This window comes from Chelon labrosus (genome assembly GCF_963514085.1).
Source record: "Chelon labrosus genome assembly, chromosome: 7".
NCBI lineage: Eukaryota > Metazoa > Chordata > Actinopteri > Mugiliformes > Mugilidae > Chelon > Chelon labrosus.
The window spans coordinates 17,460,487-17,477,179 of NC_140343.1; the positions used below are offsets into that span (position 1 = coordinate 17,460,487).

The following is a 16,693-nucleotide window of genomic DNA, read 5'->3' on the forward strand; positions in this document are numbered from 1 at the left end:
CAACTCTCTGTGAACACCTGTCTTAATTCTGGGGGAAAATGCTGTAGCCCTTGCTAGAGTTATAAAACAAAACCATTTATTACAAAAATATTAAAATCTCATAATTGCCCCTCACAGCGAGCAGAGACACATAATCAGTGCCTTCTCATTACTGGCAAAGTCAAACACTCCAACTGAGCTTAATCATTCTTGCATGATTGGTGGTTATAGTACATGAATGAACAGTATATCATGCCACAGCTACTCATTGCTTTGAGTTTCCTGATCTTTACCAAGCTGTTTATTGGCCGTTTGTTAGTGTTGGGGCATCGATGAGCGTCGGATACTCTAGTTCCGGCGTGTCCCGCATCATTGGCACTGGTCGGGCCGCTGATCCGGCATGTTGAATTGGTGGCAGAACAGATCTGTCGGAGAGATCTCTCTGATTGTCTGTTCAGCTTAGAGAACCAGCGCATGATAAGAGAAAAAGGAAGCGGAGAAAAGGAAATGATACGAAACAAAACAACCAATTTCAAACGACATACAAATACAGAAGTCTCTCCTCGTTTTACTCATCTGAGCATCTCAGTATGGGAATACTTTTGCAACTACTTGATCATTTAGGATGGATAAACCGTAGATCAACATGAATCAGGAGAAGTGAGCTGTGTATGACGGTTTGTAGCTCTTCCTCGTTTCCTAATCCCTCAACTCTTCCGGCTTCCCCTTTTGAATGACAAATACAGTTTACTGCCACTTGCTGGTTGTGCTAGCTAGACAGCTTTAGGGTTTATGGTGTGCTCCAGTGTAACTTTTTGGTCCGGACAAATGCGACATGAGTTTGGTATGTCCGTGCTAGCGGTTCTAATCTGAGACAGCAGGCATCGCAGTACTTTGTTATTGTGGACAATAACCAATGTTTGAAACCTGAGGCGGCAAGCAGGGCTATCAGTAGTGTCGGTATTATGTAACTCTTCTTATGATGCAGAACAGATATCAATGCGGCCCTAACTTCCCACATCGAGGCTAAACTACAGCTATCACGCTAACAAAACAGTTCGAACAAATTAGCAATTAGCAAAAGTAGCACAGTACAAATCTGTGGCATTATACAGAGCTGTAGAGCTGTTCACTTCCACCCACATGAATGAATAAATTAGACCTCAAACACATTCTTTGGAAATGTTATGACAAATGTGGCTTTGCTAGCAACACACACTGTCAAGCACAGTTTTATTTGCTTTTCATTTTGCAGAAAAGAAAAGAGGGGACCTACACCGATCAGGCATAACATTATGACCACCTTCCTAATATTGTGTAGGTCTCCCTTGTGCCCTCAAAACAGTTGTGACTCATCAGAGAATGGACATGGGCCTTCTCAGGATGTTGTTAGTGGGGGCCTTTGGGTCCTATGGGTTGAGGGGAGGGGACTCTGTGGCTCATCACACAGATATTTGAACAGTTTAGGATCTAGTGAATTTGGAGGCCAGGTCAACACCTTGTGCTGTTTTTCATGTTTTTTGAGTTGTTCCTAAATCATTTTTGTGTGTGTGCCTGTGTCAGGCTGCATCCTGCTGGGGATGGCTGCTGCCATCAAGAAGTGTCATTGTTATGGGGTGGGGGTGCCTGGTCTGGTCCAGGTGGGTGGTACACGTCTAAGTAACATTCGCATGAATGCCAGGTCCAGAAGTTTCCCAGCAGAACATTGAATTGTCACAAGATGATCAATGTTATTTACTTCTCCTGTCAGTGGTCATACTGTTATTCCTGATTGGTGTATAATCAGCATGCAAGAAGAAAAATGAACAATTAGATAACACAAATTCAGTATTATAACCTGGAAGATCTACTTTTCACTCGCACTGTCAGTAATGCTAATATTAACTTTAACCTTGGTAGTGCAATGTCATGTAGGTACAGAAAAATAAACATAGATAAGAAGAACAATGAGTTAAATAAATAAAACAGCCTTGAGGAAATACAACGCCCCCAGTGAAACAAGGAACTAGGAAGTTCAGATGTGGACTTCCTAGAGATTTACACAGGTCAAATCTGATGTCTTGAATTTGTTGACACAGCAGTTTTCAGCATTCAATTAGTCTTGTCTTCGTGTGTGTTTGTAAGCCCAGCAGCTCAAAACATGCCGTCTCTCAGTGGATTACGTCAAGTGCTGTGCCCAGAGAGGTCATTTTATCAAAGGTAGTGATATAAAAGGCAAATATTTGCACTTTTGCAAAGTGCTGTTGGTCTTTAACTGTTAAAGTAAATCACACCTTGTGAATAATTCAGTAAGGGAATTTCTGTCCAGCAGGCAAAGTGCTGGAGCAAAATATCTGTTATCAGTGTTCACTGACATTTTGGGGAATGGAAAGTGCTGATTTATACATGTAAAAGTCAATGAAACAAACAGTTATGTTTGTAAAGCTAACGCCATCACCATTTTGGTTTACTATTCTGCGGTGAGCCCGAAAAAGCACAGAAAAGCTGTCGTCAACAGGCATTTTTATGGCATCATAAAAATGCTTTATTATCTTTGCTGCCACAACAAAATCTGGTGATTATTCAGCTTGTAGGAGCCCTGTCACTGGCAGCTGTATTTTATTTTTTAGATCGTATGACCCAGAGCTCCCATTATGGCAGATGTATGACTGACTCTCTTGACTGCTTCCGGTAGCAGATCTTTGGTAGAATTGTTGGTGTTTATATGAATATTTTCTCACAACCCTCCAAAGATCTGTTGGGAGCCAGACCAAAGTGAAATAGTAACCTCACTAACGCAGGAACGATGGCTCCTAAGCGTCAGCTGTCGGTTTCCCTGTGTACAACATACGCCTTTTGAACATGTGTTTGTTTTGCTATTACGCAGCTTTGTGCTCATATATGCATAAAACACTGTTGTGAGAGGATTTGTAGTCCTTTCTCCCTCTTTTTCATAACTTAATGTGCTATTCCCTTGTCAGCCAAAAACGGTAAACATTTGCTGCTCTTGGCCTCCTGGAAACATTCAAAACGACCGACTCAAGGATGAATACAATTAGAAATAGTAAAACTTTTTAGCCACACAACAAATGAAACCATCAAATGCTGGCAGAGGCGTTTTGGGCCCTATTTAATTGTAGACGTTTTAACTTAGCCGCCTCTCTAAACCAGATAAGAGAAGCCCTCTGCTGAGCCATATGTCACCCCATTAAAAACACAGCCAGCAATTCCCTGAGAAAAGTTTTTTTTTTTTTATTTCTTCCCAAAATGAATCCCTGTCTGTAAGTGTTTATTGTCAGGTTCAGTCTTAGGGCCCCTGAGGGTGCGTAGAGATTCATAAAGCAAAATACAGCGTCCCCTCTGTGTGTCACCAATTGGGAGATGATGGGAGAGATGGATTGAAACAGAGGGTTTGACAGCGTGTTGTCAGAAAGCATATAATCCTCTGTATGGAGTCATTGTGTGGCTGTGCAGAGCAGGAGAGACCAACCTGGTCGGGTTATGTGACTGTTACAATGGAGCATTCAGGCACCATCAGGTAACACGTCGGGGATCTGCTTCCTTTGGCTGAAAGGATATTTCACTTCTCTATCTAACAGGTCTGTCCCCTTAGAGGTCAAAGCAAGGAGACACGCTTGCAGCTGTAGCATTATTCAGATCACTTTCTCTTTGCATGAACAGACCCCTTTTATTACCCCTAGATTTATTAGACTCAGCACAACCAACAAGGTTTGAATAGCAGCATCCTTGATACGTCGCCCTTGCATTTCCATTCTCCATTTTCCGTCAGCCACGCACGTATCCATCAGTAATTCCACCAGTCACACTTGTGAGCACACGCCGTCGAAAATGGAGCCGCCTGCCATCAAGGTTAACAGAGAAATGTATGATTTCAAATTGAAGTATTTTTGAGCAACAGAGGAGTGGCAGCGGCGAGGATGAGTGCACCCAGCTGGGGGTTTTGAGCTGCCAGATTGCCTCACTGACTTCACTCCCTCTCACTCTCGCCGGCGCTGAAGGCGGAGAGGAGCAGTGGCAGGGGTGTCTGGCTCCCAGCGTCAGTCACAACGCATCATGCAGCAGCCAGCCCCTCAGCGGGTACAAAGGTTTAGGGGTCCCTTCATGTAGGGCATGTCAGATACACCCACAGATCGGTCCCAGCAGGAAGGATTCATGGATTTGGGGGCGGGGGGCGCAATTCTCGAGGGGAGGAAGCTTTGTAAATAGGAAGAGGTGGTGACTGTGGGAGTGTAAATAATGGAGTTTGATGAGCTTTCGGGGGAAGTGTATGTTTGCAAATTGCAGTTGTGAATTTGAGGACAGTGAGGTCATGTAAACTAGTTCTTCTTTGTCGAGGTTTAAACAAGTCGCCAGACAAACCCTCCTGCCCACATACATGCAAGGGAGCATGAGACCCCTAGCTATGTGTGTGTGTGTGGGTGTGTACCTGTTTTACATGTGTTGTGGGGACCTAAGTCTGTTCGCTTACTCATACTGTGGGTACCTCAATAGTTTTAGGACATAATGATTGGGGGAGATTGGAAATTAATGTCATGTTGTGTCCTTGGAGGGACGGAAACAGTCTGCATGCGTCCTGCTTTTTCATTCTGGTCTGAGACTCTTTTGTAATGGCATACTTTCAAAACAACACAACATGTGCAACACCAAGCCAAGGTCAGTGACGGCGGATCCAAGCATGGTTGTCATTTTTGTATTTGCTCGAAAGATTTGTGGTTTGCTGTACTTTACTATATCTGATTTGAGGATGCACTGGAATTCTAGTGTGTGTCTGGGATATTTCTCCATTTAAGATTGAAACTAAATAATCATACAGTCACGATATTGTAGGACGGACTTCTTTTCCCTGTTCACTATGTCCAGTCTGTACACCGCATGAACAATTGTATCCAACTAACGGGATGACGTAGAAGCTTTTGTGGGTGTTGTGCAGCAGCTTGTTTTTTTTTTTTTTTTTTTCGTCGTATCACCAAAGTACCCACAGTGGTTCATTGTGTATTTAAATTTAACACTTTTCAAACAGAATCAATTACAATATGTAACACATGTCAGGCCTGCTTCCTTCAAATAAATAATGCACATCCAGTTTTCACCTCAATACCAACCTCTTGTCCTGCTGCCTGATTTGCATGCTCCTCCTGTACAGTCACACCTTGTCTCAGACCTTCGTGTGCTGAGAGGGACACAATGGATTTCAAGGTCAGGGACATACCGAGTCTTGCTGATAATATTACGAATGTGTAACTGTACTCTCATCTGTGCTCACTGCACACGTACTTTGGCTGCATATTAATCATGCATACATGCACATACACCATACTGAAGTATCACTTGACGTGTAACAATACAAGTTCTCTCCGTCACCCCATGAGTAATTCAAGCTATGAACGTCACTGACAGTTTCTGACTTCTCTCAGATCTGTGTTCATCTAAGATATTGTTGGATTCCAAAAAAGTAATTCAGTTGAGTCTGTATTATCTCACAAAGTCCTGAAAATGAGAGCAAAGACACATTCGAGAGAAGAAGAAAAAAAAGCCCAAGTGTATTGAATGTGTTTGTGATGATAAGCCAGAATGGATTATTTTCCTGCTTCTTCGACAGCCCAGATAATGCAATTTATTTAGGGTGAACGGAGGCGCTACAAGTGCCGCTCTTGTAACAACGGACCCGCAATTTGTTCGTCAGTCTCGCTGTGCACGCCAGCAGAATTGGGTTGTATTGAACTGCTGCCGTGTCTCTCCTCCCTGGTCCTCTGCAGCTGATTCGGTGTGACGCTCGGTCCACAAGGTACTCAGTAAGAGCGCATCGGCTGCTTTCTGCTGTCTCGGGCTTCTGGCTCTGTAGCTAATCGTTAGTGTCATGCTTTTTCCTAGTTTGCGCGTTTGTGTGTGCGTGCCTGTGTGTTGCTTTGTGCAGAGGAGAGGAAAACATTTTTTATGCAGCTGATAAGAGGTGATGTCAAGAGTGGAAAGTTTCAATTTACGCTAGGTCTCTGCATAGAAATTGAAAGAGAAACTGCAAATTGTTCGTGAGTTTTTGTCTTGTTTATGGAATATATAAGTTCATGTACCTCTTTTGTTTTTGCATCTCCGCAAGGGTGTCCCCTTGAAGTCATGCAGCGTGAACTTGCTCCATTAAAATATGAGTGACATAGATAGTACTCCCACTTTTAAATAAATAATATCTTGGAACAGTTTAATACTTTGGCATGGTAGTCTTCGTTATCTGAGTAATCCGGTGTTGATTGCAACTTAAAAGCGTTCGTAGAAATAATTAATGGATCACTATATTGGATCAAATTAGTTGACAGGCTGCAGTCTATATCCAGTGCTTTTATCACCCTTTCGCCCATGGGCAGACACTCTCTCACAGGTGTGTATGAGCAGCGAGTCAGGGCTCAGCATGTGGCCAGACAGACAGAAATAGCTGCTCCCTCCACCTGCAGTGCCCATCAATCCTACTTTGTCAGAGTCTGCTCTTCTCGGGCTCAGTACAGTAATCACATCACTACACCTGCTCCATGTACGGCCTTCCCTCTGAGATATGAACGCGTTCCCCGAGGGTGCAGGGTGGCGTCTGCAGCTTTTGATGTGGTCAAGCTGGTTTCAAGCTCCCATTCAGAACGTATAGAACTTGTCACTTTGTCCCCGAGCTCTGACTTCCTGCCAGTTTTAGGAACGCTCTGGGGCGGATCAGACACTCTGGTCACCTGATCAAATGGTATTCAACAGGTTTCTTCGGACCGTATGTTACTCACTGCTGTGAACTTAACAGTCGTGTGTCTTGATTGGTTTTATCACTATAAATATAGACAAAAGTTGAAATTTTTGCCTGCACGCTGTGAGACGTAGCAACAGATTTAGACCCACCTTCACAAACCAATCAGTCGTGACTTCAAATGCTGGAGAAAAAATAAATAAATCATCAGAACCATTTGATTTTATCATTAAACTTCAAATTGGACCTTACACGTGACAATTACACAGTATTCCAACAGAAATGACAAAAACATGTTAAAACATGAACTAATTCTGTTTAGCTTTGTCTCTCGTTTTATCACATTGTTAATGCCACAACACATAAGTATGTTATGTAGTGGTTCAGGCTGGCAAAAGGAGAGCGTGAAGATTGGTTTCGGGGAGTTGATCCTTGCTGACCGTCTCCGTTGTGTGCATGACCTCGTACACTGCAGGGCTGGAGAGTTTAGTGTAATACTCCTGCGCACATTAAATTGTCTGACTCCGCAGACTGGCAGCTGGGGCGCTGACATCATCAGCAGAGTCCAGAGCCGCTCCACCAACAAGTAAACGTAACCTCTGTCTCGCTCCGTCTCTCCTTCTGTGCTCCTCTGACATTCTTGGCCGCTCTCGCGTAGCTCACCTCTGTAAATCAATCACCTCGAAGTAATCTAAGACTGCATTGAGGGGGTGCATCTCTGCGCCAGAGAGAAGTGTTATCTATATTTCAGCAGAAATAGGTTTTATATTTCCCCGGTGTGTATTCAGCTTGCTGTTGCAGTAATTGTAGCTCATCTGCAGTGAGGGACTTGCCTGTCCAGGGGACGCTGATACACGGATAATATTCAGAGTCTGCTGGCCTCTGTCCATCGTGTCAGGAGAGAGGTGGTGGAAATTTGGTGTCATGCAGGTCATAGAGACTATTCAGTGAACAGTAGATTTGTCTGGTCAGACGTTGCTTTGACTGGTTGACATTTAGGATGGTTTTAGGACATTTAGGAAGTCTTAAAGGGCTGTTCCACTTTCATACAAACTGTTTCTTAAATTCATCCTGTAGTTTTGGCCATGATCATGTTAAATAGTGTTCTTACTTCTGAACCATTTTTGGTTGTATGTTGTACCACTTTTACTCTCTCACATCACTTCCTGTTTGCCAGACAAAGGAAAACTCCAGCATTTTTACCCAAGCTGTGTGTTTTACACATCTTAAAAATTGTAAATTTGTTCCAGGAGTAGTTAGTAATGTCTTTCTTTTATTTCTATGGCATGTGGACGTCTGATCGCCCGGTGTTTACGCCTGCCATTGCCAGACACGCATCAAAATCAACAACTAACCTGCATGATGATCTGTCGAATAAGCTTTCCAATTCCAATTGCTTTCCACGCTTCAGCTTACGTCACGTTCCCTGTTTCATTCACTGACGTCCTGTCCTTCAACATGATCACTACAAAGTTTGAAGCACAGACCGTTTAAGCTCTCTCTGGGACTCTCAGGTAGGACAAAGTAAAGGCTGGACGCTACATTGACTCACAAAGTGATATTATGAAACATGACAGGTTGGTGCTAGCTGGTTAGCATGCTAACTTCAGTAGATATTGCTGCAAAATAATAGACAAGTATCTTAGGCATAACAATATAGCTATTTTTTGTGAAATAATTTTAATTATCCACAGTAAGCATGACAGGGACCCAGGTTGCACAACATGGTAGACCTTAGTTCCAGATCCACTAAATGTAATGTTGTAGTTTCTATTGTTGCCAGTTAAACCCGTGCTTTTTCTGAGCCGACAAACCGACATATCTGCTGTGCAGATGGTTTAATACAATCTGCTGTTGTTGTGCACACAAACAAACAAAGTGCAATGAAAGGCCGATGGTTCAAGTGCTCATCTGAGTAAGTGGTTAAAATAATGTCCCTAAACTGTTTGCAACACAAGTCGTTAACATTCATTACTTGTCCTGTTTAGCCGAGGTAATGTTTCTGTGATGGAAAATTTCGTGTTGAACCTGTGGATGCTAAAAGTACAGACAACGAAAAACTGTTTTCCTTCTTAAATAACTATAAGCTGCCTTCTTAATGTAAGCTTTCCCCAGATGTAGTTGTACTGATGGGCTCAGCTGACATACTGCACTGATAGAGCTACTTTCACTTATGCATAATGTATTTCTTCTAAAGATATAAAACACATGTTTGCTGTACCCATCATGCAAGTGGCAGTATAAATATTTCACACCACAGGCCAGTAGAGGCTTCACCATTGCAGCATTTTAGCCCATACTTTGCAGTTTAGCGCTGCCATTCATTTGACTCTAACCGCTGTGTGTACTTCAGTACCTTTTAGGGATGTACTGTAGCATTAAATTTTAACCGGGCGGCTCTTGCAGGGCCCAGGTGATGGCTTATCACGCTTATAGAGGGGGAACACTTGAACAGGCTGAGGCATGATCTCTGTCTCAGCAAAGCTATTACAAGGTTCAGTGAGTCTGAGCACCGCCACACTGCGGGTGATAAGCAGGTGTATATACAGTAAATGTAAGTGTGCATGTGTGCGGTTTTTTGCCGCGCGTGGGCGTTTATCGCACGTTTATTCATGCAGAGTTCACTGTTTCTGTCAGCACAACCTTTTCTGCGGCCCTCCGTTCAGCGGAATTTGCTAACCGCTCAGCTTCAGACTTCACAGGAGGCGAGACATTTCAAAATCCTCTTTAACGGCCCATTCGAAATCCTGGGAGTATGTGCGAGCTGACACCGAGGAGCGTCTTCCCTAATATGCCACAACGTTAAGATTATCTCTTTCCTGAGTGGCTTCGACAAAACTTAAGGTGACCCCGTGGAGCAGTAGGATGTCACACAGAAGAACACCTTTCATAAATCTCTGCACAGGATGGAAGAGATGTAGCAATATCTGCTCAGTGTCAGGGAGGAATACTTTACATTATCTATTTTGTGACTTTGAATTTGTGTCACATTGGACCCTGTAAGGCTTAACATGCGTCTGTCTCATACAGCACTGCACGGACAGTACTCCTCTTGGTCCCTCAAACATTAGCTTTCTCTGTTTCTCTTTCCGTCCTTCACCAAGAAAGAGAAAGATGCACAGTAGCAATGGAAGAGGCGACCTATTTTGAGACCAGTGTGTAATTAATCATAAGCGAGCAGCCAGCATTAAGAGAGGAAGAAATGTATGATAGCTCCCTCTGTGACTTTCTGTCCCTCCCTAGCTGACACTTTTTCACTCTCCCTCATTCGGTCCATCTCTCTCACTCTCTCATACTTGTGCTTCTCCATGCTAAATTTTAATTTGTATCCCCTCCCCGTCCTTTCTTGCGCAGGCTTTTTAAAATCTGTTTATACTTGTATATGCATCTTTAGACACACACACACACACATGCCCAGTCCTTCCCAATTATCACTGAAATGCCTTCTAAGAAATAAATGCCCTGATGCGAGCGTGTACCAAACCACTTACCTGTGATGTTGTGGCCCGATTCCACGCGTGTTTATCCATTCGTGCAGAACATTTCCTTGGATGGAGGTTTTGCTGTTGTCAGACAGTCCGTACCTATGATTTCACCACTGAGCCTGCAGGCTACCGTTTGTGGACAGATGGCGAAGAACACTGTCTCATTCGTGTGTAATAAGTCGTTACTAATTGTCTGCAGATCGGATCAATGTCCTATTCTGCCACAGCTCAGCTCTCTGTCTACATTACCGCAGACGTTTTCACTGCGGGTAGATTGTAGCTGAGGAAATGTCCCTCTAAAATCATTATTAAGGCAATGTTGCAGGAGCTGGTTGCATTATATCAGTAAATGGTTATGTTTGAGGATTAAATTGGGCCTAACATTTATGGCGTACACTCATACATGCCCACATACATGGATAAACAGTTGGCACCTGCCTTCTTCGCTCTAGTTTTCCTTATCAGTTGGTGATGCCTTGCACTAAAAATTATAAGGAGCTTACGGATTACTTTTTGAGACGTCTCATTTTTTTGCACTGGCAAACAAGAGCTATGTGCAGCTTTAATGCAGATGGCAGCACAAGCCAGAGCTGGAGTATAGCCCTCTGTGGTGTGACTGAATGGTCACTGGTGATGTTCACCTTTTGCCTCCTGAAGACTTCCTCTCTGAGACTTCTCGGTGACCCGGTCCTCAGTTGTCAATTACGCTCGCCGCTTTTTCCACTGCAGCAGATATCTGTCTAGGTTGTGATTCACCCTGCAGAGACGTTTGTCTAGCTGAGATTTAGAACTAAAACTGCAGGCAGAGAAACTCAGATGTCAGACTCATCTTTGGTAGCCCATGTGACGTGTCAGTGTCAGTATGTGTGACTCATGTAGATTATTGCACAGGGAAGGGTTTATAGACCATGCAGGTACATGTCGTGTAGTGATTCCAATGTAAATATTAAGTTTTTAGCTTTGTTGATTTGTACGTCAAACAGTCAGTCCAATGCTTTGGTGCAGAATGAAAAAGCTCAAATTGCCACGAATTTGGTGCAGTCATATTTATAGACTGAATCCTAAAAACTGAATTTGAATTTAGTTTGAAGCACTGCTGTCCTTACACATAACACAGCCTCACAACGCTCTGGAACAAGCTCACAAAAATGGAATACATTCATATATAATGCTTTATCATTCGTTAATACACGGATAAGATAATACCATCCCTTGTGCCAAGATCCCAGGCAAAACACATTTAGAGACCCAGTCCAACTGGAAAAAAGGCTAGCAGCCAGCTGGCCGGCTACCAGCCAACAAGAAGATATCAGATACCTGGCCTAGTCAACGGCACTATGCAGCATGCCATTTCAAACTTAAAGTCAATGCGTTATGAAATATGAACTACATAAATGCTGCAACATTCAAATAAACAGCCGAAAGCCACTGAGAATATTTAACTGAATATGGAACACTCAAATTTACGATATGTGAGGCACCCAGACAGCGGACAATTCGAACCTACACTCAATGTGCTGTGAAATATGAACTAAATAAATGCTGCTGGCTTGTACAGCCCGCTCAGCAGCTAAACAAAGAAAGAAATATTTAAATAAACAGCCGAGCAGCCAGCTGGCCAACCCACATGAAGACATCAGATGCACCTCCGTTCACCGATGTTTCGTTAAGTTAGGCCCACGACACATCAAGAAGGCAGTGAATTACTTTAAAGCATAAAGTGTATTGGTTAAACATGGTCATTTTAAAAATCTAACATTTTTTTGCTTTGTTTTCTTTCAAAGGTCCAGTGTGTAGGTGGTTTAATCATCATAAATGTAATAAAGTATTCATGATTATGTTTTTATTAGTGTATAATCACCTGCACCTATGAAGTATTTGGTGTTTGTCGACTTATATAAGCCTGCATAGTCCTCTTCCACTCAGCCCAAAATATTGTGCCAACATGTTTCTACAGTAGCTCAGAATGGACAAACCAAACACTGGCTCCAGAAACTGATGACCACTATTGGGTCTCTCCTACATGCAGGAAATGGATGGGTTGTCAGTTGGTTGTAATATTCATCCTCGCCACTAGATGCCACTAAATCTTACACTGTGGTCCTTTAAACATGACTAATCATCAGTGTGTTCTGAGTTTCGGTCCCGCGTGACACAATGTCAACATAGATTTGCACACAAAGTTTTTAATGACAGTGATAATAAACATCACTTTTGCCCTGGGCTTTGAACAAGTAATTTTATTGGCTACATGGAACCAGGGAGAACGCTATAGTTCCTTGATGCTGATAGATCATTATACAGTAACTATAATGAATTAACCAGTTTTATCAATTTATCAAGATGGTGAAGCAGCTGAGAGTAGTTGGAGCCTCTATGACCTTTTCTTATTGTCAGAGTAGTGTAAAGCCATAACACTAACACTAAAGAAGATAGGGTTTCACAATGGTGAAAATGTTTTGAGACAGCTTTGCTTCCTGCCTTGTTCTTAGCTGAACTAAGGTTGGCGGAGTTTTGTTTTCAGTGTCATGTGTAGAGTTAGATGTTGTTATATTTTTTACTGTGCGCTTCCTTTCAAATGGCACTCATATACTCTAACAGTTCAAACTGCATAAAAAGCCTCCTTGATCTTTCAGCAAAGACACTGAATCTCACAGTAGGGCGAAGAAAGCCACTACTTGGCACTGAAACAGTTCCTATATAGAAGTGCTACACAAATATCTTTTCAAAATTGCGTCCTCTTATTTACCATCATGAAAACACTAAAGTCACCACTGACACCTTTTTACACTTGATTTGATGAGACAAACGGATCCAGAGTCAAAATGCGAAAATTTGTCAACAGCACTTATTGGAGCACACTTTACATCAGCCGTTAAGTAATGTAATAAGTTAATGCACTCAGTACTCTGAGGTGTAATTCACTACACCACGAAAACAAATTACTGTGGCTGTCAGACAAGTGTAGTGTAGTTTCATTCACTTCACAGATGAAGGAATAGCACACAATTACATTACAGAATAACTAATTTTACTTTCATTAGGTTTCACTTCTGTCTGTCAAGGCGATTAAGTGACTTTAAAATGTCAGCTGGATTAAATTAACTGAAGAGGGAAAGTGAACGACGTGATGGCAATACCACTATTTTCTGGCTCCCATTAAGTTTGAGTTGTTGGCCCCATCCCCAGTCAACACAATGAACAGCAAGTTTAGGAGTAGTAGAGAACATGACATTAGGTATTTGTAGCAACTGTCACTTTATGGGATCAACAGCAACAAAACAATTTCCTTGAAGGATTAATAAAGTATTCTGATTCTGATTCTGATTCTGTAGCACCACTATTCTCCAACACATAAAATGCATTCTTAACTTACCATTAAGCTATAGTCTCAGTGTATTACGACTTTTGTTTGATGATTATGTGAAACGTTACTGGCTCTCTGGTCACTTACAATCAAACTAAAGTCCACATATTGTACTAGCTACTGGTATTATACCAGTTTACTTTTACCCAATTTACAGAAATGTACAGTGTAACAAAACCAGACCAGACTGCACAGTAGCACACAGGATCTGAGAGAAGATGAAAAAATTCTTCTGCAGAGAAGCTTAATTAAAAACTTCAGCCACAGCATTAAAACCACCACCCTATGAAGTGAACTTTGATGATCTCCTTAGGATGTAATGAAACCTGGTTCCTGGCGTTTATGTGGATGTCACTTTGATACGTACCATCACCTGAACGTTGTTACAGACCAAGAACATCCCCATGGCAACAGCAAGGTGTGTGTTCCTTCCATCCTGGTGTTCCGCGTAAAAGAAAACGTGCTACATCAGACCAGGCCACCTTCTTCCATTGCTCCAGGCTCCAGTTCTGATGCTCACATGTCCATTGTAGGTTCTTTCACCAGTGGACAGGGTCTGTGTGGACACCTTGACTGGTCTGCAGCTGCACAGCCTCACACAAAATAAACTGTGATACTCCTGTGTTTCGAAAGCTTTGTATCAGAACCAGCGTTGACCTTGACTCGTTGACTCGACTGTTGGATTGGACCACACGTGCCTGCCTTTATTTCTCCATGACTAACCGTAACTGTCGCCAGTTCACCGCTTTTCTTTCCTTCAACCATTTTTAAAGACCAGGAACACACACACAGTACAGGAGCTGCCATTATGAAGATACTCTAACCCAATCCTCTACCCTATTAAATTTGGCCCCAGTCAGAGTCCTTCCATTTATCCATTTACCTGCCTCTAACGGATAGACTCTGAAGAGTGCTCGCCTGCTGCTTAATAGGTGTCATGACAACCGGATAATCAGTGGTATTCGCCTCAACAGTGATTACGAACAGTCATAATGTTATGGCTGATTGGTGTATAAGTAATTGGATAATATTGTATATGTGGATTGTATGTTAATCATCATTCACTCATAATCACCATACCCTACGTGTGTTGTTATTGTACATGTCACACACTGCGGAGCATCCAAAGGTTTCACCATCACCCTCAACACGTCACTGGCCTTTAAGTAGTTTATGTATGTGTTCAAGTTTTTTTTCCTCTCCACTGTTGGATGAAGAGACTGACTTTTCTGCAATGGGTTTTCTCATTCAGTACATCACCTTCATGTATTTTAACCCGTGCAGTGTATCAACAGAAGCCTCTCAGCAGTGATGGGAGTTTATAACCCTGTTTCAGAGCATACTGAACATACGCCCACATAATGTCTTATTAGCACGCGATGAGACGAGGTCAAACAAAGATCTAGAAATACAGAAACGTATGCTTACACATACGCGCGAACACACTTGTGCACATACAAATGACGATATTCCCCGACTTCCAGGAGAACTGCACTCTGTGTTCTACACAGCATCCCTGCTCTCATTCATCATTAAGTGAGCCTGGGTGTTATAATGGAGAAGATGCAGTGTATTAGATGGTCTGACACACTGTGTCAGGGCCTCCAATCCTATCAGGATTGGATAATAAAAAGACACTTAATCTAGCCAGCTCCCCACAGTCCTACTTTGCACACAGAATAAAAAATTTTGACGGTCGCTCTGTGCTCTAACTGTCCTTCTCCTTTGTCCTATCTTTAAGTATAAGAGCAATAATTACGACCTAATCTTTTCAATCATCCGCCAAAACATTTCCCGTGAAGAGACACACTGTTATTTTCCAGCAACGTGAAATGTGTTTATTACCTTCCCTCGAACACAATGATGTGGCATAGAAATAGGTTCCTGCAGCAGTGTACATGACTGGGTGATGATCAGCTAATTTATGAAGACCTTGGCTCATCAGTAAGACCTGAGAGGTGAGGCAGAGGGGGGTCGACTCAGCACATTGTCCTTCTGGCATGCGCCTTTTCACCATCATTCATGATAAATAGGGCCACGACAGACGCAACAACAGCTAATCTGTCACCTTGTAGAAAGTCATAGAGACAGGAACGGGTCTATGTACTGTCAGCCTGCTCTACTCTCCTTTGTCTCTGTCAGAGAGATGGACACTGTAAGGATATTGACATGCTGGCTCATTGCCTGCTATTGTTTGCTAACTTCCAAGCCACTTTCATCATTATTTTTCTCTGCAACAAAAAAACAAATTATAATTTGAATTAACCCTCCTCCCCTCTCTCTTTCTTGTTCTCCCTCTCTCTCTGCAGGGGAGAATAACCCATGCCAGACCAACCCTTGTCTCCACGGAGGGAGCTGCCTGCAGGAAGGTGACGGCTATAGTTGCTACTGTCCTCAGGGCTTCTCCGGAGAAAGCTGCGAGATCGGTGAGTCACTGCCAGGTCAAGTCAGAGCGAGGAGACCTCGGAGGTCAGCAGCTGCAGACAAATGCTGTGTCACCGTGGCATAAGGGAAAGCGACACAGGCCACAGGCATACGCTGCACTAACATTTAGCAGATGTACTCTACTGTGCAGTAATTTAATGAGGAAAACTCCAGCTTCCCCCTGTGTACCTTGTTTCCTTATGTGTCCAAAAGGACTCTGGATCTCTTTTCTGTCAGGTCCGGCAGTTTTGGATCAAGCTCCCTGATTGAACGTGCACGGGGAATATCCATATGCTGCGAGTCAGCCGTTTGTGCCGAGGGCTGTTGAAAGCGTGCTATATGTGCTCAACTGTGTGTGTGTGGGCGCGCGCGCGCGCGCTTATTTCCGCCCGAGTGTGTTTTCACCTTCGGCCCCAAGAGCGGCAGGCAGCTCATCTTTCCACTCAGCTGTGTGATGGGAGAATGTGGCTGTCAGAAAATGGTGGTGCAGTGATTTAGGTGTGCGAGCCTGCGTGTGGGAGGCAGAAACACACAAGGACACACGGGTCCACAGAGGAGCTCTGAGCTCAGCGAGGGGTGGAGCAGCTGATTAAAGTGTGGTAGCAGCAGCAGCACATGTTGTGAAATTAAAGGGGGAAAGAAGAACATGTGGCACTGGAAGAAAGTTCCTTACAGAAACATGAACGCAACAGGGTTTAGTGGAGCTTAAAAAGGTCTTTTCAA

At 43.1% G+C, this 16,693-nt stretch overlaps 1 protein-coding gene across 1 annotated transcript in view; it reads left to right on the forward strand.

Moving 5' to 3' along the window:
* ncanb (neurocan b) overlaps positions 1–16,693 on the forward strand; it is a gene marked incomplete at its 3' end in the record, with an annotated part of 110,234 nt that overhangs the window by 38,018 nt on the left and 55,523 nt on the right. Inside the window, exon 9 of the mRNA XM_084548803.1 lies at positions 15,856–15,972. Within this exon, the coding sequence (XP_084404929.1) occupies positions 15,856–15,972 (117 nt within the window). The remainder of the gene's footprint in view (positions 1–15,855; positions 15,973–16,693) is intronic.